General features: G+C 43.3%; 2 protein-coding genes across 2 annotated transcripts; both read left to right on the forward strand.

The window, feature by feature from the left end:
- Positions 1–2875: 2875 nt before the first annotated feature.
- thoc6 (THO complex subunit 6) lies at positions 2876–8162 on the forward strand. Its single transcript, XM_075701327.1, has one exon. The coding sequence runs from the start codon at positions 3164–3166 to the stop codon at positions 4151–4153; it is 990 nt and encodes a 329-aa protein (XP_075557442.1). The 5' UTR covers positions 2876–3163; the 3' UTR covers positions 4154–8162.
- A 6131-nt stretch (positions 8163–14293) lies between these two features.
- Positions 14294–15353, forward strand: LOC142589750 (ubiquitin-like protein NEDD8). Its single transcript, XM_075701328.1, has 2 exons — positions 14294–14457; positions 14557–15353. The coding sequence occupies exon 2, from the start codon at positions 14667–14669 to the stop codon at positions 14919–14921; it is 255 nt and encodes an 84-aa protein (XP_075557443.1). The 5' UTR covers positions 14294–14457; positions 14557–14666; the 3' UTR covers positions 14922–15353.
- Positions 15354–24031: the final 8678 nt, after the last annotated feature.

The raw sequence follows: 24031 nt of genomic DNA on the forward strand, positions 1-24031 counted from the left end.
ACACATCCAACAACGATTGCGTTGTCGGGGAGAAGCGGCGAACTTTTTTTGTCTCCAATGCTGATCCATTTTGTTTGTTTACTAATAATTTGCGGTCTTTGTTCTTTTTTCTTTTCTGGCTTTTCTGTAAATATTTGATCCGTGCTTGTATCTGTACGCCCACTCTGCAAAAACCCTTCCTGGCATTGCAGTATCAATCAATAAATAAATTCAGCAGCGGCACGTTACTTCACAGCTGTAAATATGCGCGACTGCGTTTGTAGGCACGCAAGCCCACGTACGGCCAGCCGGCCTAACCACGTCATAGCGTTCTTCCTCTAGTATTGCAGTTTGCTATGTGCTGAAAACCTCGCAGGTCGAGAGCTGGTTCTTTATTCTATGAATAGCCAGCCTGGCATAGGCATCTCATTGGAGCTGCGCAACATTGTTCTTTATTCTATGATGTATTCTCCCTAGCCTGGCATACAGCTTCTGGCATAGCGTGTGCTGCCATCTGGGTATGCAACTGAGAACTTCGCCTACGGGCAACCGTGTCGTCTGAGCGCCAAGTTGGCTCTTCATTCTATGTGAAGCGCTAGCCACACTACTCCACACAAAAGAACACTGCTCGAAAACTTCGAGTATACTGTTAAGATACGTGGTGTGAGCGAATATAACTGACGAGCCGTTAGCCTGCTTAGTTAGCCTAGTTAGCCGTAGGATTTATTTTACTTCTTGTTACGCCTGTTTCGCCGCCTTTTTCAGGTGCCGCGGTGCATTGCGAACGAATGTTGTCGTTTGTTCCGATGGAAATCACACATTACGACTCGTTTTACGCGACCGCACTTCATTGTAACGCGACCGCACGTCATTATTGCTTCGACGCGGTTAAATGCGGGAATAGAGCGCCGGCATCCTCACCGCAGCCGTGGTCTAACGGTTAGGGCGTCCGACTCGGCTTCGGGAGGTGGTTCGTTCGAAACCCACCGCCGGATACCCACCGGTAAAATTGGGCACAGGCGTACCCCGGCCAGGCGCCCGGCTTTACAGGGTGTGCGCCTGGGAGAGGCCTCGCAAACCCCGCTGCGCCCCTCCGCCCCTCGGGGTTGGATCGGCAAAACCCTGTTTCGAACAAAACCTCAGCCTGCAAAGGTGGTTCGTGTTACGTGGTTTTTCCACGGGTTCGAAAAAGTCACTGCGTCGCATTCGTGCGCGAGAGTTTCTCACAAAGCTTACAAAGCGCGTCGTCACTGACGTCTCACAAACCAGAAGATATCACCGCAAGTCTACAAGTCCTGAGCAGTTTCGCACTGTAATGGCTGAACGACAAGCAATGAAGAAAAAAAAAAAATGGGTGTGGCCGCGACAGTGGCGGGGGTTGCGGTCAATTCGCCCGCGGGGCTTCTTTTTATCTGTACGCATTTTTTTTTTCGTTCGTCGTTCATCAACGCGCGTGCGTAAATTGCCATTACGGGGAGGAGTGGGTCTTCATGGTGTATGTATTCTTTAACGCGAACTCTTGCGGACTTTGCTGACCGTCGCTCCACAGAAGTTAAATTAACGCAATCGATAGCAAATCCGACGTCGGCGTCGACCGCCGTTTCGGGAATAATCATTCCGAACCACGCAGGCCCTCCGTGTAGCGCAAATAAGTTACTGAAACAATTGATTTTCTCAAAGTGAAATGCGTCAGAATAATTGGGAAGTACGACACCTACAGACATGATAGCGCGGGAATGTAATTTGAATATGCGATAAAACATAATTGCTGCCGTTTGAGGTCTGCTTTAGCAGAAGCGGCGAGGCCCCTTCAACTCGCACACCACAAAAAAAAAAAAAAAAAAAAAAAAAAACCCACAAAGCTCGCTTTCGTGCATATATCGTTCGATCACCTCCAGCGTTTCCCGGTAAGCGTTACAGTTACATAAGCTACAGTTGCCGGGACGCATGACAATAAGCACTCAGAGTCAGAGAACTTTGAATGCTATCACGTTCCGCTCTAAACGAGCTTTAGCGTCCTCCAAATTTTGCGCGTGAGGGTAACCATACAATAATTCGACGGAGTTATTCCACGAAACGAGGAATTGTACCGGCATATATGTTTGCTACGATAAATATTTTCTCTGAAGTCCCTTTATAAAGCTAAGCTTTCTTTTATTACGCCTTCATCATATGGCACCGCGGCATCCATCAATAAATGAAAAATTGGCAGCCTCTGACTTTTTTTTTTTTCTCTTGCCAATGAAGCACCATTCAAATTTACTACATACGTTACGCAGGCTTGTTTGCAATCCCAACAGGTACGAGGCATGTCATAAGGGCGAATATACCATCACGAAACACGTTTAGTCGCGTGCAATATATATAAGCTGCAACACGGTTGCTCTGCATGACTTCTATAGCCACCATAACTTGTACATGAATTCAACCTGACGGCAATGATCATTGACACTGAGGTTTCTCAGCATTAACAATCATCGGTGGTTTATTATTTTCGGTGTCAAGGGGTGTCTGTAAATTTGCAGGAAGCGTCATGATCGAACTGCAGGCTTTCAGTGCTTTAGCATAGAATAAACAAACATCAGTTCAGTACTTGATGAAAAGAGCGCTACGAAGACGCGGACGAAAGAACAACATGTAAGACAGACGTCCGCGTCTTCGTAGCGCTCTTTTCATCAAGTATGCAAAACCAACTCGCCCACATGAAGCTTCTGCTGCATCAGTTCAGTAGCACGCTGCACCACAGAATAAAGAACCAACTTTGGTGCACAGTGGCCAGTGGCTGCACATTGCAGAGGCTGACGACTGCCGCGACATCTCTCCGTCATACATGCAGTAATTTTGTATTTAGCGCCAACTGAGAAAAGCCACAGCAACCTAAACACACAATTTTTGCATGGCCTTCAAGATTTTCATTTAAATGATGCCGCGTAGTTCTCGGAGGTCACACTCTCTGCGGTCCTGGCTGTTACTTTGTTTGTAAACGAGATGCCGCCACGTTCTTCAAGCTCGCCGCGTTGTTGGCGTTGGCGGTAGTTATGGCGGTAGTGTCGGATTGAACGTGTTTCATTCAGTGCCTCTTCTGTCTCTTCGGACTTGAAACTTCAGTCCTTATTCTATGGTTCTGTGATTTCTGGTTCCGCGTTTTGAATGATTGTGCTTGCTGCTGAACCACGCAAGCATCATGGAAAACTTGCGGAAGTATTACACAGTGATATATGCCCAGTGTTTTTCCCCTTGCAACAAGTACCTCGTGGCAGCGAGTAGTTACGGGGAGATTGCGGTCTTCGTAGCCTCCAACTTCTTGTCCGGCGATGACGAGGAACATTCCAGGGAGCCCTTCTACAAATTCGCGGCGCACTCGGGCAGTATTTTCGCCCTGGTCATGTGCGACCACTTCTTGATCAGCGGAGCCAGCGGAGAGATATTTGCCTGGAACTGGGACAAGCTGAAGAGGAGGTCGGCCGAGAAGTGCTGGGCCCTCAGCATACCGCAGGGGGAAAGCATCGTCCAACCCGAAGTGAACGCCCTGGTTCTCTCCGGTAAAGACTCGGAGCAGAGGCTTCTCATCGCCGGCTGCGGAGACAACAAAATTTACGTCTGGGACATCGAGACGAGGGTGCTGCTGTCGACGCTCGCGAGACACACGGACTACGTTCACGACCTCGCTCTGGCGTCGAACAACACCCAGCTGTACTCTGCGGGCGAGGACGGCGCCGTCCTGTGCTGGGACGTGCGAAGCCTTCAGCGCGAGGTGTTCCACATCGAACCGTTCAAGCAGGAGGAACTGCAGCGTCCGCGTTTCGGCAAGTGGATTGGCTGCGTCGCGCTGGACGCAGGCGACGAGTGGCTCCTGTGTGGCGGCGGCCCCGACCTGTGCATCTGGCACGTCTCCACGTCGTCGCCTGCGACGCCGCTGACCGATCTCGCGAGGCCCGCGCACGTGGCCCACTTCTACGACGACATGGTGGTCGCGGGCGGGGGCGAGCCGAACCTCTACCACTGGGACTTCAGCGGTCAGCTCAAGGCGAAGATCGACACGTCGGCGTCGAGCTTGTACAGCGTCGTCTTTCACCTCGACCCCCCGCACAAGGGACTCTGTGCGGCAGGTTCGAGCTGCAAAATCGAAGTGTGCACAAATTTTCTCTACCGGGACTTCTCTTTGCACTTCTAGTGTCGCAGCCTCATCACTCATGTCCTCACCATTAAACACCTCATTGTCAAAAAAGAAAAGCAAAGGAAACATTGAGTCTTGGCCTCGTGGTCAGAGCAGTCCAAGCCGACTGCAAGAGGTCGTTGGTTCGGCACCCACGGCCGCCAGCAAACGTACCTGGTGTTTGAAGGCAGGGTCTTCTTTGGCAACTTCAGGTTGATTGGGGATTCGCGGGATCTGGACATCAGGCCACTTTCGTCTCGTCAAATTAAACGATTTGAGGCCTTCTGGTGCACGTAGGATGAAAAGGGTGTCAGAATGAAGCTTGGAATAAAAAAGGTGCACCAAATTAGTGTAGAGCCATGTATGGAACAGTAATGGCGTGTAATTAGTGCGGAAAAGCTGAAGTGAAACCCAGAGGCACTCGTTCAAATTGTGCATGCCTAAAACCACAAATGTGGCTTTATTCTATGAAAAATGTGGGCCAATTCCTGCTTCACGTTGTAGGCCTCGGTTTCAAGGGTCATAATTTTGGTAGAGTGCCAGTGACAGGTGCACCGAACTAGTTAACAGAAATAGTATGTAACTGCAAGGAAGGATTGGCCAGGAATTGCAGTGAAGAACACATGAGAGGATCTCATTTTACCACTAGCTTGATAGCAAAGATTTTCAACATCCATAAAGCGACTGAAAAGTGAAAAAACTAGTTTGTGATGGAGCCTCAATGGAAAAAAGAAAAACTGCACCATTGTTGGGGAAAATGGTCGAATTGCGATGTCATCTGTCCTGAAGTTTCTATGTAGTTGTGCCTTACCAGACATGACCCAAGCAGCTTCTACCTAACGATAAAATAACGGTTGTATTCAAGAGGCTAAGGCCAATTAGCAATTCAGAACCGTTCCATAGGCAAAATAGGGGAGTGTTCCAAATATACATCCTTGCACAAATGTTTGACTATGTGAACCCACACCTGCTCACGTAAAGTTATAATTGTGAAATTGGGCACCTCGTTGACACCTTGCACTGTCCTGGTGAGAATTTCAGGGGCACACCAAATGTTTGTAATCTGGTGCAATTAAGGAGACATTTTTTTCTTTTGTCTTCTTTCTTTAAAATTGCTTTTACAGAAGTGTTGATCCACTATTGGGAGGAGATAGTTACTGAATGTGTTTCAGGCAGGGGTACTAATGTCATGGTTAAAACTGCGCAAACTGCTTCTGGAGGAGTTGCACACCTCTCATAACTGCAAAGATATAGCCATAGAGGTAAATGCGACTCCTTCTTAATGATATCAGAGGGACTGTTTTGGCTTGGCAGGATGTCATCTCGGGAAACGAGCCTGACATTTAACTGGTGCATACGGTCTGCTTAGTTCAGGATACATTTTGTCATGATCCCATTCATTACTGCGATACTGCTGTGCGCAACAATACAGATGTGACTAATATAACCTCCCGAGAACCAAGACAGTTCAGGGGCACAATTGCTTTTCCTGTCGCTTCTCATTGCCATCTGGTAAGTTGCGAATGTGAACCCCCCCCCCTCGTTTCTTAAATAGGAAAGGATGTGACCTCGGTTGTAATTCACATCTGATTTTCATTGCCAGAAACAAAAAATGACCGTGTTTTCAGTGTGAGAGAGAAAGTATAATAACAATTGTTTCTTGGAAAAATGTTCATGGTATCTGAGGAACAGCAGACCAGACGTCACTCATCATTGCTGTCAGATGCCTGTTATCACTTCTTAACAGTGCTTAGCATTTAGTATTTGATGCTGTACATGTCATTTGAGATAACACATTTCTTCGACGTTTTTCTGACTATAGCAGCCTAATGGACTTACAAAGGGGGCATAGGCAATGACGCAGCCCCTAAAGCTGGATCGGGTGTGTGGCTTGGTTTCGATTACAACAATCTCTAATGCCAACGACAATAACGTGTTACCGTTGCAGTGTTTATTTCATACTCAATTGTAATGTTCATATTGTTTTTAAGTGTCTGCTTGATTAAAGTAAATATAGTGGGTGCTCAGAGCAGCATCTCCATGTTTGTAGACAAAGTAACCATTCCCCCAGTTATGTGAATGATGGAGCACAATCAAGTTTTCCTTCCCCTATTTCCCATCTCAATGTGGCAAACACTTAATATTATGGTTGGTTTCCCTTGCAGTTTAGTGCTACAGTTGGGTAAATGACAATTCTTCCCTTTCGTGTTCTTGTTCTTGCAGAGCTATTGGAACAAGGGTATAAACTGCCAACTAAGAGATATTTAATGCGATGTGTATATGCATGTTAATTAATGTTGCATGCTTTCGTGGTATGGAAAACTGAATCCATTCATACAGCAAATGACCAGAATAATTTCACCAAAAATGAAGTGAATTTCTTTCGTTCATGTCACATATTTTTTCCCTGAAATCTGCACATTTTATACTTTCGTTTTGTTTGATAGCAAATTCCACAATAGCCACTACTTCATAATCCATCCTACTGTGGCTCCCTACTAAGGTTGCTGAATATACAGAATAAGGTACAGCTGGTCGAACATTGTTACAACCAAGTTGCATCTGATGCAGAAATACGCTCGTTTAATCCAATATTCATTATAAGCACGTATTTGTTACCCATTAATATCGTAGAGTGGAGAGCGGTGTGGGATCAGAGAGCAGTTGGGGATCGCCGATGTTCTGGTTGACATTAGAAGGACAAAAATGGAGCTTGGTTGGACATGTAATATGTAGGGAAGCAGATAGGCCGGTGTTCTGTTAAAGCTACAGAATAGGTGCCAATGGGAGGGAAGCATAGTTGGGGATGGCTGAAAATTAGGTGGCTTGACGGCATTAGGAAATTTGCAGGCACAACTTGGAATCCTGCATGATGCAGGATTGGATTCGTACTTATCATTGTTTTTTTTCCCCTAAGCCGTAAGGCAGTCCTCATCGAAATAATAAAATAATTAAAGTAGAAATAGGCTGAAATGATGACAATATCTGTGATAAAAGTTTGAGGTTAACTTCGTTACATGTAATAATTCATTATATCCTTTATATCCATATTTGTTACATCAAAAGTCAACTTAATAGAATGCAACCCATTTTAGGAAACATATTTAGAGGAAGGTTTAGTCAGGCATGTCATGTGATGCATAGAGCTAACCATGCGTTGGTTGCAGCAGATTAAGTGGTATTGTGACACTCAAAAATTTGTGGTCTGCAGGTACAGCATGGGAGTCGACTAACATAACAGGGGTTATAAGAGATTGCTGGGAGTGGCCTCAGTCATGCAGTGGGCATAAGTAAAGAATGCTGATCATCATGAGCAGCTGGTAGAGAAAAACATTTGCCATAACTTCATACACATCTTAACGACACCAAGCAGTGAAAAAGGTGCACTGTGCGTAATTCTTAGCTCCTGCGAAATGGTCCTGCATAAGTCTGTGCATCTAGGCATGAGAGATTAAAAAAGACGGTCAAAGATTAAGATTGTAAAAATTGCACTGTACGGCTGGGCAGACATGCAATAAAGTCTGAGTAGACAAGTGTGGAGGCATGTAGATACATGTTATCCTGACCTAGTCATGGTCCTCAAGGATGATTACAAAACTATGAACAGTGGATCATCTTTATCGCTTCTGTCATAATGCAGGTAAGTGAGCCAATTGAGTCATATACTTGAGGGCCAAGAGCAAAGTTAAGAACAAAAGAAAACTTGCGTTTTGTTTTATTTATTGTGTGCGTGATTCCAAAATTTACTACCACTTGCCACAAAAAGGTAGCAGCGAAGCTACGCTTGTCACAGGCCTTGAGCCCCCTGCTTTGTAGCTTAAATTGTTGCGTCATGTGTATAATCACCATCGTTGTGTGCATCGATGATTTGTTACATGTGCCACTTGTGGTCTGCGGCCACTGAGAGATAGCCCACAACATGAATGTCATGAGGAAGCTTTAGCTCATGCTTTCTCATGATTATGTGAAATGACCTCGTGAAGGTGTTATCGCTGAGCTATGCTAAGGGGACAGTTGAACCGATTTGAATATAATCTATTTATCTTGAAAGAAAGTCAGTTCATAAGGAATATATATATATATATATATATATATATATATATATATATATATATATATATATATATATATATATATGTGTGTGTGTGTGTGTGTGTGTGTGTGTGTGTGTGTGTGTGTGTGTGTGTGTGTGTGTGTGTGTGTGTGTGTGTGTGTAGAGAGAAATCCAAAGGCGTTAGCACAAGTTGTCTGCATCCACTAATCAGACCAAATCAAATTTATTTTCCTTTGGCAGGAGCTAGGGGCCAGGATTAAAAGCTGTAGTGGAATTTACTAAAGGTCCTGACACTTTTTATGGCACCGTAAAGCACTATAGACAACAAAACAAAATAACAAAGACAAACACCAAATTGTGTTCAAATAGATTGAAGTGCATAGCGATGCCACAAAATAAGAGAAACTCATTTGACTTGTTTTCAGACCAGTTCAGCACCCACCTAATGTGAGGCATTTCTGCATTTCAACTGCATTTGAATTGGTGAAGGCCCAAGCTATACGTGTAGAACGATTGCAGTGTGTTGTGAAGTAAGACGCAATGACATATGATATGAATTGCCATGGTGTGTACATGCATGAGTATGCTTCTTGAGAGGAGTTTGAACTATATCTGTGTCATGTCAATGTTAGGGTCTATATAGTTTTATTTCTTTTCCATTGTTTTTCATGTTGGTCCCAATTAAACAAGCCCAACTGAAAGGCCAATTGGGTCCACTTGTGTTCAAACAACAAATTGGTCCAATTGGGCCTGCAGAATATTTCGAATGGGCGTCCCAATACACAATTGGAAATATAGAATTCGTTCGAATCGGAAATTTCCAACTGGTTTGAAATACTTTCTTTTTTTACTGGAACGTATACCATAAGATAACTTTTGGCAAAGGCTAGCACAGTGTTTACGAATATGTAATGTAACCACCAGAGTGTGTTTACTGTCGCAGTTTGCTCAAGGTACCATTGCCCGTTTCATAGAGATTGTAGGCCAACATGCAATGTACCAATTGATTCCCTCTCATCAATGGTATGCAATACTCTTGTGAAAAAGTAATTGCACCTCTTGAATAAGGGCACGACCTTATGGCACGTGCAATAACACCACTTAAGCTGGATCCTTGAAGAGGTGGACATTGCTTGCAGGACTACAGGCAATGACCTAACCAGCAAGGTTCCATTAATCATATTTCTTTAGTAATTTAGGGCAGATGTTGCGACTTCAGAGTTGAGGCTGGTTTGTGCTTGAGGCGTGTCCATTTATAATGGTTTCACAGTCTGGTGCACCAATTTTGAGATACGTCTATGAAACCACACTGAAATGCTTCGGCATTCCACTTGCATTCCTGAAAAGCCTCCTTTGCTCACTGCAGAGCAAAGGTATGTGGAATGCTGACTGACACTGCAAATTTTTAAGACTGGCACCAAGTTTAAGTAAAAGTTGATTTTATTCACACCGCAATTGATACAGACAGGCTCAAACTATAAATGTGAACAAACTTTACTTGATGGTTCTTAAGCTATACAGAACACCTGTATAAACTTGTTTCACTGCAACATTGAAACACAGTCTTCCTGGCAATTGGGGTCTCGACCACGTAAGGGGCAAGGAGTGATGCATTCAGTGGCAAGACATGAAGCAGCTCGAGAATTCAAAGTAAGAGAATTAAATAACAATTGAGAAAATGTGGCACTTACAAGATTTCAGCATAGCACACTTTCTGAAAGTAGCACAATGCTCAGAGATGACATACGAGACAACAGAAAAAAATGTGGCACATACAAAATGATTTTGGCACAGCACATATTTTACTTATGACAGCAGCACAATGCTCAGCAATGATACATGACACAGTATAAGAAATTTGGCACATATAAAGAGATTTTGTCATAGCACATATTATGCAAAGTATTATTCAAAAAGATGTTTTGAATATTGTGTACACATATGCTGCATTTTTTAACAAACATGTCAGCACTTTGATAAGTTACTATGTGGGACTGTGAAAACGATATACAAGCACTCTAGCGGTGCTATTCATTAGATATTTCTCTCTTTTATTTGTGTTTGAATTTGCCTGGCCAGTGATTTATGCTTTTCTATGTGAGTGCTCTGGTATTGCTTTGCTGTAATAACAATAAAAAAAGCTGATTATCTCAAATGGTAGAGCAACCGCCCTGAAAATGTGTTGGTCCCGGCTGGGTTCAAACCCGGGAAAGGACAAATATTTCTGGAATTGGGAAGCTTTCTTTCTGAAAAACCTGTATGGCTATCCTTTGCAGTTTCATGCTACTCTCAGATGAACAACGATTTTTCCCCATGTCGTGACCTTCAGTTTACAGCAACAGTAGTTGACCGAACCCGAAGCTCTTGGTTTGCTGTTTCATTAAGTATTTTCTGCTATGCCGTTGTCATCAGGTTGCTGTTCACTTTTATATTTATTCTTTTATTTATTTATTTATTTCAAGAAACCCCTAAAAGCCCTCACAACGAAGGTATTACATAAGGGGGGAGGGGCAAGAATTACATGACAGGTTAGAGAAAATGAGTAAGCAACAAGAATCAAGATGTGGCAGAACAACAACACTCAATGAAGCATGACAAAGAAAAAAAAAACACAACATAATGAACAGTATAAAAAAAAATCAAACACATTAAAGTGAATGGAGCACAGCTAGAATAAAAAAAAACTATGCATCGCTTTCTTTCTTTTAGAAGTTCCTGAAAGTTAGTTGCATTCATTTCAGTTACAATTGCAGGAGGCAGCCAGTTCCACTCAAATAATGGTTTTGGGTTGGAACGATTTTGCAAAAGTTGAAGTGCAGCAAGTGATGTGTTTGATGTGTTTGGTCACGACGTGGAAAGACGGCTGAAGGTGAGTGAAAGAAGTCCTGAAGCAACGGATGATGAAAGATTTTGTGAAAAAAGAGTTCATTGAGCAAGTTTGTGACAATGGGAAGGTTATCAAGACCCACATTAGCTTCGATATTCGCTACAAGAAGGGTTAGGTTAACGGCAATGCCGACGGTCTGAGTCGTTGCCCCTAGAGTAACGAAAGCCTTAACACCGTGATGCTAGTGAAATGTGAGTGATTTGAAAAAATGAAACGGGAAGCACGGTTCTGCAGGGATTCGATGTTATCACTGATATAGGCTTAATCTGGGTCCCATATGGCTGAAACATACTAGATTTTAGGTCGGATTAAAGTAATAAAAGCAGGTTTATACACCTGCGCAGGAGGACATCGAAGGTTATGTTTTAAGAGGCCAAGAGAACGGTTAGAAGCTGCTGTAATCGAATCAATGTGATAGTTTCAGGTTAAGTCAGACTGAAGATGAACTCCTAGATATTTGTAAGTGGAAACTGCCTCAACTGTTATGTTATTAAGGGTGTATGTGGTTGGGATCAGGTAAGAATTTCTAGTAAAGGAGACAAGCTTTGTCTTAGATCAACCAAACCATATACTGAGGAAGAACTAGACTCTGCCTACCACTGTCATGGAGATTAACCTCACGTGCACTTTAGAGTTGTACTCATTAGCCACCAAGGTAACATGCAGCACTTCATGCTTGTAAACCTGTGCTGGGTCAAAGAAAGGTGTGCTGCTGCCTGGTCACTGCAGCATTTTCGGCAGCCATCTTGCCGATGAAGCTGCTACATCAGCTCACAATAATACACGAACCATGCCCATGGCACTAGCATCGAGAACGGATTCAGCCCGGAATTGCTAGCGACAGCGTGCTGGCTCTTTGGAGAAGCCCAGAGCATTGCGACCATCGTTTGCACATGCTGATCTGTCACTGCAGCTGTGATTACCATCAAACCTCTCCCGGTGTGACATTGGGCTGCTGTGCTGCCTACGTCTGGGTGTTTCCTTCACAAATTCATGCTGCTTCCTCAGTGGAGTGGCTCAATCCCCCACATGGGACCACTGTAACGGTGAGGAGGCCATCAGGCACTTGCATGCACCTGCTTTGACATTCAACGTCAACCTCATTGGATCACGTTCAGCCAACTGGATTGTCGACACTTTACAGAGGAAAAGGTCCTGGGTGCTTGGAGTCATCTGTCGTCAATCCAAAAAGCTACGCATGCTCTAATGACTCTTCTAAAATCAGTGGAACCTAAAAACACAGTTATAGACACCTTGCGTCGACTGCTGTGCACACAAATTATCTCCCTCTGTTTGCCTTCTCTGTGGCTTTTTTCGATCCCTCATCCCCCCCTCTCTCATGCAGAGTAGCCAACTAGGACATCTATCTTGTTAACCTGCATAAATTTTCTTGTTTCTCTCTCTCTCAATTGCATTAGGCTCTGAAACTTGCAACGGACTTTTGGATGCACATGTGGTTTTCGTGTTTCACCTAAACATCTCAAGCGAATGGCTTTGAAAGGTTATGCCACATCTAAATAATCTATACCCCAACAGTCATGGTTCTGGCCAGAGGCACCATGCATTCTCTCTGCAACGTGTGGTGGCAGTAATCTTAATCGAATAAGCTTATTATTGGACTACCGAACCATTTGTCATATAATGTCTAGCTGGCTCGAAGAGTTAAATGATTAAGAAAGGAAGGCACATGCATGGGAAAACCTGAAAATAACCATTAGTTATAAAGAAAAATCCCGAAAGCTCTTTCTTCTACAGCACTGCTAATTTTTTATAATTCAGCTTCAACTAGTAGTAGTGGCCAACAGTGCTTGGCTAAAGAAATATGCAGCTCAGCGTTTTCTTTACCGCAGTGGTGGAGGCCTTTAATAAACTTTGAAATAGCAACTGCTTCAATGAAGAGGACAGAAAACTAGGCAATTTGGTATTGGTTCTTGGCTAATAGCAATAGTGCACTGAAAACAAAGATAAAGTGAGGCGGACGCAAAACATGGCTTGTGTTGTATTTATGCCTTCCTTTATATTTAGCACCTTGTTGTTATTATTAGTTACGCTTCAGTAGTTCACTTACAAAAATGTTTGACTTCTGTATTCCATAAAGCAAGAAAAAACAGAACCCTGAAACCAGACTCCTCGATTAGCTATCTAATCAGCAAAGATCTGTGTTGTCACCCAGATGAACTGCAGCACTATAAACTGGGTTGTCTATACAAATGCCGTTTGATGACAGGGAAGTTATTGGCGCAATATCTCCAAAATATTTGAAATGTTTGTCGTGAGTGCTAGCATGCCTACCTAGCTACGACAGCAAAAGTTTTTGAAAGCAAGTCTGCGAAGAGGAAAAAAAAAAAAGCCAGAACAAATCAATGAATAAACCTACATTGGAAGAGAGGGTGGCTCGTTGCCTGTTGGAGGGGAAGAGGATACGAAAACTGATGACATCAAAGTTTCATTCCGGTTTTGTTTTGATAGTTTTGTACATGCTTTACCTTCTCTACTCAAGGAAACATATCAAATTCTAATATCTAAATTGTTAATTTCTTTGTCTTTACCCACTCAGTTTAACCACTCGATCATGGATGTCCAATCTAGGGACTATATGCAATCCCCCACTACGGGAACGTGCCACGACCATTCACGTCAACAGCGTTGGTCCCAGCGCCCGACCTAGTCACGAGGCATCTTCGATGGCAATCGAGTCCAATCGGGATCGACTTTCTCGATCGCGATAGGCTCCTTTGAGAGAGGGAGTGAGAGAGCGGTTGCATTTCTGCTTCCCAGCAGGGCGCACGGCTCAGCTGGCTCAGCGCCCCAGAGCTCCTTTGAACAAGCTGCAGTCCATGTACAAATTACCTATAAATTCGACACTGTAGTGAGAACGCGAGCTAATTTTCGTTTTCGCAGTATCCGTATCCTGAAAGCGTTTGCTATCGCGTGCGCGTGCATAGAGAAGTGCGCGTACTTAAATTTTTGTTTGAATATGCAAATAGACTGATGATGATAGTAAGGCAAACGTCACTTTTTATCGCAAAAAATATTTAGTGCCATAACTACAAAAGCTGCAATTAGTATCAAATAGCACAAGACAAACGCAACAGAATCGCTTACGCACGTTGGATTTGCATAATTTACACGCGCTACATGCGCCTACATCGCTCTTTTGGGGGTCTTTTGCTGATGATGATGGCATGTCGAATGAACGGCTCAACGGATGCTGACTTCTGGTCACATGGTTGGTCAGCTTCCGTCTCGCAGGACAGCAGCGGTCGGTGGTTGCCGGTTGTTGTCACTTCACCCTGTCAACCTGAAGCCCCAACGCTAGGTAACCGCTTGTAAACCAGGACAACCGACTCTCATTATCACTGCTGAAGGCTCTCGCAAGCGGTAAGCAGCCTCCTCTTCGTACGTCGTTGACGTAATTAGCCTCTTCGTTCTCGCGCGGCCTCGAAAACCGTCGTTGCTGTGATCTATCTGAAACTGCAGGTGCCACACTCTACAACTGCGGCGTCCACTTAGGTACGCCGTGCCTGGTGCGAGATTCTCTTCCTTTCTTCTTGTCGTCGTCGAGTGGCGTCTGAGAAGGCAGCAGCAGGATGCTGATCAAAGTGAAGACGCTGACCGGCAAGGAGATTGAGATCGACATCGAACCTACCGACCGCGTTGAACGCATCAAGGAGCGAGTGGAAGAGAAGGAAGGCATCCCCCCGGCCCAGCAGCGGCTCATCTTCAGCGGCAAGCAGATGAACGATGACAAGACTGCGGCCGACTACAAGGTCACGGGTGGCTCGGTGCTTCACCTGGTGCTGGCGCTGCGGGGTGGCGGAGTAAGGAGATGGTGTCGCCAGTAAGCCGCGTGGAATCGGACCGGATCCTCGACGCGTGCTTCATTCGCGGGCGAGCGGCTGCAACGTGTGCGCCTTCCTATCCACCACCACCACCATGTTTACAGCAATTCGCAGGACAGTTGTGAACAAAAATTTCACTTGTAATAATGCGACCTGTTGAACAATGTTTTCTTTTTATTTATTTAGCTGGTGACCAGTAGCCCAAACGTTGAAAAAAAAAAAGAAAAGAAAAACTCCGAACTCTATCCGTAGCCACACACGCAGCAATCTTAAAGAAATCTCGGCATCGCCGAATCTACTGTCGCACAAGCAGGGGTGAGGTGAACTGTATGCAAGACCGTAACAGTGCCGCTAGTTGCAACCCAATCGCTTGCGAGCCTCTTTCATTTTTTTCTTCCTTGTGCCAATAAACATGAGAGAGAGAGAAAAAAAAGAGATTGCGGTTTTCTTGTTCTTTTTAAATGTGATGTGTATCCCATCTAGGTTACCCATATGAACTGCAGAACAAATGTGAAACATAGTAGGGATGTAATTGCTTTGACTTCTTGCATTTCCTTTCCGTCAAGCACTCGATGCCTGGCAAGCTTGAGAAATTTGATTAAGTAAACGTGTGCAAGTAAATGCTTATACGCCTGCCTCGTGCAAGCTTTTAAATCAGAGAGCACACAAACCGGAAACAATTGAAATCTGTGAGCCACATTTTCTACCTTCTGGGAGCTTGTTCAAAGGAGCCAATCATGATTGCATGCGTGTGAAGCCTGCACTAAATTGCATGTGCAATGTAAGTGATGTTGACCAAAGATGTCATGCAATTTACTGAAATTCAATGTCCACTGCGCAGAGTAGGAACGGGTTAATAAGGGGCAGGCATTAACACAACGTTGAGGCTAACATGAGAGGAAGCACTTGTTATTCGAGACTGTCAATTGTCGATTTCATTCTGTTGTGCTGAAAAACAAGTAATGGAGAACATACTCATGCAGCACGAGGACTACTCTGCATGTGAAAATCAAACTCGCATCTTGTAATAACAGCTGAAACGTCAGGCTTGGCATTCTCGTGTATACCACTACTCATACAGCTTATTTCAAATGTTTCAAAGCCAGTCTTTTGGTGATAGTAACATATCTGGTCCTGTAGCCAGACTTCTACGGCATTTTTGGTGCTGCAAGACTTCAATCCAGTATTCTAGGCCTGAGTATGCTTTTCACGGCAGCAGCTATATGTTTATGTGTACCATGGCTTCATAACTTTTGGCAAAGGCTTGCACAGTGCTTATCAAAATGTAATGCATCCACCCAAGTGTGTTTACTGTGGTAGTGGGCTGAAGGTACAATTGCCCATTTCATAAACTGCAGGCCAACATGCAATGTAACTATTCATTTCTTCACATCAGTGGTGCAAAATACTGACTTGAATAAGTAATTATATAGCGTATATAAGACATGAGTCCATTAGATACTGATGCATCACCACTTAAGCAGGATTTTGGGTCACTTGAAGAGGTGGACATTGCTTGCAGACACATAATGCTGCTTGGCAGTGTTTCACTAATTATTTTTCTTTAGCAATTAATTTATAGTACATGTTGCAACAGCAGAGTTGAGGCTGGTTTATGCTTGAGGTGTGTTCATTTAGAATGAGTTCAGTGTCGATCACCAGTTTTGAGAATTTGAGCCTACGAAACTACATTGAAATGCTTCCACTTACCTTCCTGAGGAGCCTCTCTTCCTCGCTGCAAAACAGATGTGTGGAATGCCAACTGCAATTGCAAATCTTAGAGACTCCCATCACGCTTAAGTACAAGTTGACTTTATTCACATCACACTCATGCAGGCAGGCCCGAGGTAAATGTAATGAAGTTATGCAGATTACATGCCCTGTGCCATGAAATCTTTAGCATTTGGTGGGTGGCAGTCTATCTGAAATCACTTGTGTTCTTCAAATAGCTACCATGTGGATGAACCGAAGTGTTCATGTAAAGCAATCATTTGCATGTGTGATGCAAACCTGTGTGTGACAAAAGAAGCAGAAGGAATCATAATATGACGGCGACGGCATATCAACAGTTTCATTTTTTACTACGGTGAACAACCGTTGGAACCAGGGCTATTACCAAAGGTGGTGCAATGTCATACAGCGTCAGCATCTTCATAGCCATTATCTGCAATGAGGAAAGGACTGAGGGATGCGGGCCGATCCCAAAGGCGGTGCCGTCGAATTGCCTACGCCTTCTGCGTAGGAGTGGCCGACGCCACAGCCTGTAACCACTGCAGTGAAGAGGAAACCATCAGCCACATTTTGTGCCAGTGTCCACAATATTGTGCATGGAGATGCTCACGTAATGCTTTGCTAAACAAGTTCGGCGGCCGACCTCTGTCGCAAGGGGCAATCCTCCAACATAGACGTCATTCTACATCCCATCAGAGAAGACTGTTAAAGCATTGTGCTTATTGCAATGTACCGGACTTGGCGATTGTCTTTAGTACTTTTTCTTTCTGTCTCTCTCTCTCCTGCTCCTCCTTTTCCCTTTTGTCTAACATTCTTTTCCTCGACCTAAGTGCAAGGTAGCAAACCAGAGATTTGTTTCTGGTTAACCTCCCTGCCTCTCCTCTCTCTCTTTCTAATGGGTAGTTGCGACGTCACAACTATTGGAAATACTGGTGCATTCTCACTTGTGATACGTGGGGAATGCAGTGGTAAGTCTAACGGGCGAGTGGAAAGTGGCGAGGGTGCCACCTGCTGTCACTCGTATGTGCACTGACGCACGCACAAGTCCCGGGGGTGCTAGTCGACATTGGCATGAGAATCATCTGTGCGATTGTGGCTTGAAGTTATGGCTGCCGTGCTGGGTGTCAGAGGTTTGATGGTACGCTTGAATTTTCTGTTTTTTATTGAAGATGCCCGGAGAAAGAGGTGAGACGGGAATCTGTACCCACTACCCCAAAGTGCCTGGGATGAGCCAAGGAATGTTATGCGTCACATTCATTACTTCACTTGAGGACGCCTAAGCCGTCCCCCCTCCCCCCTCAGCCAAATGCACAGCTTGCAATTGAGGAATTTACATGCCTTGCACGTGGACACTCGGGACTGGCATATGATCGATACAATAAAAAAAATATAGTGCCCACAAAAGAGCATAGCACATCAGAAGTATTATACTACAGTAGCACAGTGCAAACCAAGGATGCATGATACAATAATAAAAAAAATGGTACATACAAAATAGATGTGTTTAACTAGCATGCATTCTTGATTTTTTTTTAGCATATTTATGCACATCACTTCAATGAGCCGCTGTGGGACAGCAATGTGTAAGATTTGATGTCCATGCAGTCTCGGCATCCCTACTTCAAGGGCATTGTTAAAAGGCTGACCAGATTAAATTCTGTCCTCTTCAATTTCAGCTTGAGGGTCAAGGTCACAGGGAAATTCACTTTCTCTTCTGTGGGCACAGTGTCCTAAATACTTTTGTGGGCAACTGTATATGTGAGCAACTAATGTGGGCAACCCATACATGTGAGCCATCCTTTATGTGTACGACATATCTTGCAGTAGGTCACATGGTGTTTTTCTTTTCCCTGAATCTTGAAGATTCTTGTGAAGTTTCAATCCTGCGAGCTTGATCCTGGAAGTTTAACTTTGCCTGTGAAGGACAAAATCATGTATGGCAGGCTTGCCTGAAATGCACCAACAATGCACAACAAAGCATTCATTCATTCATTCATTCATTCATTCATTCATTCATTCATTCATTCACTTCTTTATTTCTTTAAGTACCTCAAGGCATGGTAGCAGCTGAACATTGTTTTTTCTAAGTTAGCGCCAAATAATTCTGGCTAATGAGATAAAGAAATGCAACAATGGACAAAAGTGTGTTCCATGAATAAAAGAAAGAAAAGGAGCTATGAAAAGTTAAAGTGAGTGCTCACGAGAAATTATGCATCTTTTTCAGATAGTGTGATCAAGGGGATAGTGATGTGAGGCCCTGCATGCTAGTTAATCTTTGATGCATCTATGCGCTCCCTTTTGATGTGTCGTAACTGGTGTTCCAATTTCATTTGCCGGTGTCTTCGACAAATACTGTGCCACATGATAAAGGTGTTTCATGCAAAGCCTTCTCTTCACAGCAAGCTTGTGTATTTGCAACAGCGGGGCTCTTTATTTATAATTTACCAGCATCAGCATTGTCTCTATGAAAGCTACTTGTTATTCCATTATGCCTGGCACTTCTGTGTATTTTTTTCTCAGTTTGATTTGAAAAATTTGTTACAACTAGTCATAAAAATTAATATAACGTCAGAAATTCATCGCAGAGAAGAAAACGGATTTCAAAGAGCCATGGAACGTTCATGCGTGCTTACCTGTAGGTTTGTGACGCATGGTGGATGGGTGACCATCTGAGAATAGTGATCTCATGGACTGGCTCAGCAGGCGACCTTGGTTCACTTTTGTTTTCTGAATTGACTCATTTGCACAGCTTGTTGGAGAGGCACTCTGGAAAAGAGAAAAGACTACTTTACTTTGACCCTTGCATGGACTTTCTTCGAGTTATAGGATTAAGTGTACGTAAGTAATGGTGGGAACATCTTCTTGCCAGCTTCACTTATCAGTACCCCATAGAGCTTTAGGCAAAGAAAGACCCCAATTGTCTTCAAGAGGCTGAAGTTAAACATGAGCTCGCCGCATAAAAAATTTTCACAGAGACCAAATGTTCTACAGAAAAGCTGTTTGCTGCATATCAATATATGTCAGACTTGAATCCACACAGCTCGAGCAATTGCTGCTTGAAAACGAATTTGATCTTTCCTGTCATGTCCTTCACAACTGTACATTCCTTTTTAGCAGGACACACTTTTTTTAGTTTTCTCAGCATTTATTAATGTAAATAAATGACCTGAGAATAATCAGCATGCGCCAAAGAACTGACCTGCTCTTGAAAACTAATTAAGCCATCTTAAGCATGACTTAATTATTCAGAGCACCATTAAAACGAGAGTGTAACGCTCCACCTTGCGAGTTTTAAATGGACTACTACTCGAAGTCTAAGACTGCCGTGTTGACTCTTGGTTCAAAGGACCCACCCACATGTGTAGAATAAAAATTTAAAACTGCTTGATATTTGCTAAACAGCCATATTTAAACATTGCGACAGAAACCACAGAAAAGAACCACAGAACAGAGCACTTCTGCTTCGCTGCTTGTTTAATCAGACATACCAACAAGCCCGTATGAACATGCTGTTCTCTTGAAATATGCCACGCTTTTCTGTGGCTGTTTTACAGATGCACCTGCCATGGTGGCTCTGGCTATGACGTTCTCCTGCTGGGCACAAGGTTGTGGGTTCGATTCCCAGCCACATCGGCCACATTCCAATTAAGGTAGAATGAAAAAACAATCGTCTACTGTGGTGCAGGTTAGAGAATCCCAGTCAATAAAAGTCATAAACCAGATACCTCCACTACAGCGAATTCCATCATTACCTGCTGTGCATTTTTGGTGCATGCTCTACAGTAGTTGTGATTGCTCTACTGTATTTTTGTATTCACATAACCTCCCTTACGAACGAAATGCCTAAGTGGGCCTCTAATTAATGCAGTGTAAATAATTTTTTAGGAGCCTTTCATCCAAACAATGACATGCAGAAGCTAGACATTCACAAATCTTAGATAAAGAGAGTCTGTGAGCCAGATTTATCCTGATGTCAACGGGGAAAAATACTTCAGTTAATGTTAATGCACTCGTGTTTGCTTTGATTTGTTCATCATGCATGATCTTGGCACATTCCATGCAAATAATGAAAACCAACTCATTGAATAGAATGTCCTGACATAAAAATTATGCATATCTAATGCACATGTTGGAATCTACGAGGGTCAACCAGGTCTCTGGTCCTCATCTTCCTTTTAGTCAAATTACGGCTGTAAATGCAAAGTCAACATGTCCATTCCCTGTGATGGACCTTTCTTGGACCGGCCTGGTCTTATCTGCCGGTAGCTCCGCGGCACGGCTCTGCTGTCAGTTGTTGATGATAGGAGTTGTGCTTCATACGGGGTCCATGGCACATGAGCAACGAAGTGTGGTTAGTTTTCTATGGCTTAAGGGACAAACAACCATTGAAATTCACAGGTAAATGCAGCCAATGTATGGGGCAAGGTGTCTCACTTTGAGAAGTGCGAAGCGGTGGTGTTTTGAGTTCGCAAGAGGCTGTGAAAACTTGCATGAGAATGAGCATTGAGGGAGGCTGCGCGCTGACTGACGACAACTGACAACAGGGGCATCTCAAATTTAGTGCTGCGATGGGACAAATGGTCTGAACCGGTGTGGGGACTGTGTGGAAAATTGTGTAAGGTACCCAGAATAGTATGTATATTTGCAATTGCCTGTATGTACCTTATTTTGGCTAGTAAAAAATATGGACCCAAGGATTTCCTGATTCGCCCTCGTATGTGAAGCAAAGCTTTCATGAAGTGCTTAATATAATACTATAAATTAGCCCATTATATTCCTTTGTCTTTGGCAGTGACACAGTGACAGCAGTTTCACAAGGTGTCACATCGCGCTTGGACTTTTTCGTTTGGGACCTCTATTATGGTTCAGCGATAAGTACGTTAAATTCTCTATGAATTGGAGGAATTTCTTATGGAGCCTAACTGCGAATACCCTCTTAAATTTGTATTGTTTCCTTTCTTTTTTTCGTGTGTGTGCCTTTAGATCACTGATCATTAATTCTTCCCACAATTATTGTTTTAATTTTTTACATGTGAGTTCACCTTTCAACAGCATTTACCAATATGGCAGTCCCTAAAGTTTCATTGTGGTTATAACTCGGAATAATGCACCCATTGCATGGCCAATGCTTCATAGTGGATTTGAGGCAAGAGCAAGGGCAAAAACGATGAATGTGACTCCTCAAACAGCGTTTAGGGTGTGACGTATTGTCTAAACACACACGCTAGGCAACTCCCGAGATGTGTTACATTGTTTAACACATTGGTTAGCATTTCTTGCTGTAGTGCCCATCGGCATTCAATTCACACCAGTGTGTGCAAGTGTGCTGTAACAGAGCCAGGGTGTGAATAAAATATACCACTGCGTCTTCTCAAGGACATGAATTAGGCTCTTGCGACACCATACGTATAACTGCAAAGGCCAAGCAAAAGCCACAAAGCTTTCTAGCACTAGAAGAAAGAATTGCATTTAAAATGTTTTACTTACGTCCTAATAACCTGCAGAAAGGATTGCACTTTCTTAGATGCGTGGCAAGAGTCATATGCTCACTTTCCAAATTCTTTATTTTGTATACCTGTGACATTTTACTGATATATGGCTAGATTTGACACTCTGTGCAGCAACTTTAATTAGTACAGTGCATTGTGGCTCTGGTATTCCAGGTGACTGCATCCCTGCACTGTACATCTAATTCATACATTTTGGGACACCGCTGATCAGACTTGCGCTAGAAAATTTGATATATGTGGCAATAAATATTTTTTTTGGGAAAAAAAAAGTGCTTGAAGAGAGACTTCTGGATGTTTGATGATGGCACCGACAGGGGAAAATGTAGCAAGTTTTCTTCTTTCATGTTCTTTTTTTGGTAGTAATATATATCAGGATGAATTTTGAAATGACCCAAGTATTCCCAATTAAACTGCATGCAAAATAGTTGATTATAGTCATGCAGCTCAAATATATTGCAAATATCTATTGGAACAAAGCTCACAGAAAATTTAAATATTTCTAACCTATATAGGTCCGTTTCTCTTTTTTAATTATGCCAAAGATGCAAGAAATGTGTGGAAAATAAATGTTCAGCATGCAGCATATATTGGTTGGTGACTGCAAAGTTTACAAACACTTCTATGCATTACAAGCTTTATTTTGTATACATGATGACAGTTCGGTTGTGTGCAAATGTTCACAGGAGCAAATGGAATAAGTAACATCCGTAATTGACCTTACCCTCACAGATAAGCTCAACACACACGCCTGTACATTGCACACACACCACCTTATGCTCTCAGAGCTGACTGTGAAAGCAAGAAGATTAACTTTGACAATGACGGAATGAGAGATGAAATGCTCATGCATGAAAGTATATTTCACAGCACATTTTAATTCGACATGTGTGTTGGGTATAATGAAATGTTGCTTGGCTCAGATATTATGACATGCTTTGAAAGCTTTTCATAATTTGGGGCAGAGATCAAGGCGCATACAACTGACTGGCTTCACGCGTTCAACAGCTTGAAATCGCCGATTAATTACCTCGTTAATTGCCTATCATCTGGCGAGAGCTGGTCCCCCCACAAGCCTTACCTTCATATTTTCTACGACAAGGTCACTATGCTTTAATATTATCACGTGGTGCTCTTGTCTTTTTCCTTCATGTATTAATTGCGCTATCCTAGCTGCATGTATCATGTGGAAGCTAGCTGTGTAGCTATATGCTATTTTATAATGTTCTCATTCACTTGTGCCTTAATTCTTTGGCTGCTTCGTCTGTCGACTTTACGCGCTACATTCACGCGTGAGCACACTGTGTAGGTACAACTTGCAATGACCAAATACTCTTACGACGATCTTTCACTGCCGAGTTGTACGACAAATGCGGCGGCCGCATTCAAGAACGCCCGTGTACCGTGGTTCGGGTGCACATTGAAGAGCCCTCAGGTGATCCCACGACCGGCTTTATTACTTGAGTAATAAAGCCGGTCGTGGGTGATCCAAATTAATTTGGAGTCCCTCACTGCGGCGTGCTTCATAATCAAATTGTTGTTTTAGCTCGTAAAACCCCACAATTCAATTGTGTTTTTTTAGGCTGGAGGGCAGGAGCAGGGGGGCAGGGCTATGAAAATTATATATATATATATATATATATATATATATATATATATATATATATATATATATATATATATATATATATATATATATATATATATATATATATATATAGTGGAAATACCTAACGGAACGTACTACGGGTTTTATGGAGTGACATGTATGACACGGTTCTCAAGGGGACGTCCTCGTCAAAGCACACAGAAAACGAAGCGAGGCCCCTCATCATCTGAATCCGCCAGTTCTGCATAGAAGCGGGAAAAAGAGGA

The sequence above is a fragment of the Dermacentor variabilis genome, chromosome 8 (genome assembly GCF_050947875.1).
Source record: "Dermacentor variabilis isolate Ectoservices chromosome 8, ASM5094787v1, whole genome shotgun sequence".
Taxonomy (NCBI): Eukaryota; Metazoa; Arthropoda; class Arachnida; order Ixodida; family Ixodidae; genus Dermacentor; species Dermacentor variabilis.

Coding starts and splice junctions, on each gene's coding strand:
- thoc6 (XM_075701327.1), top strand. CDS start 3,164: ATGGAAAACTTGCGGAAGTATTACACAGTGATATATGCCCAGTGTTTT.
- LOC142589750 (XM_075701328.1), top strand. CDS start 14,667: ATGCTGATCAAAGTGAAGACGCTGACCGGCAAGGAGATTGAGATCGAC.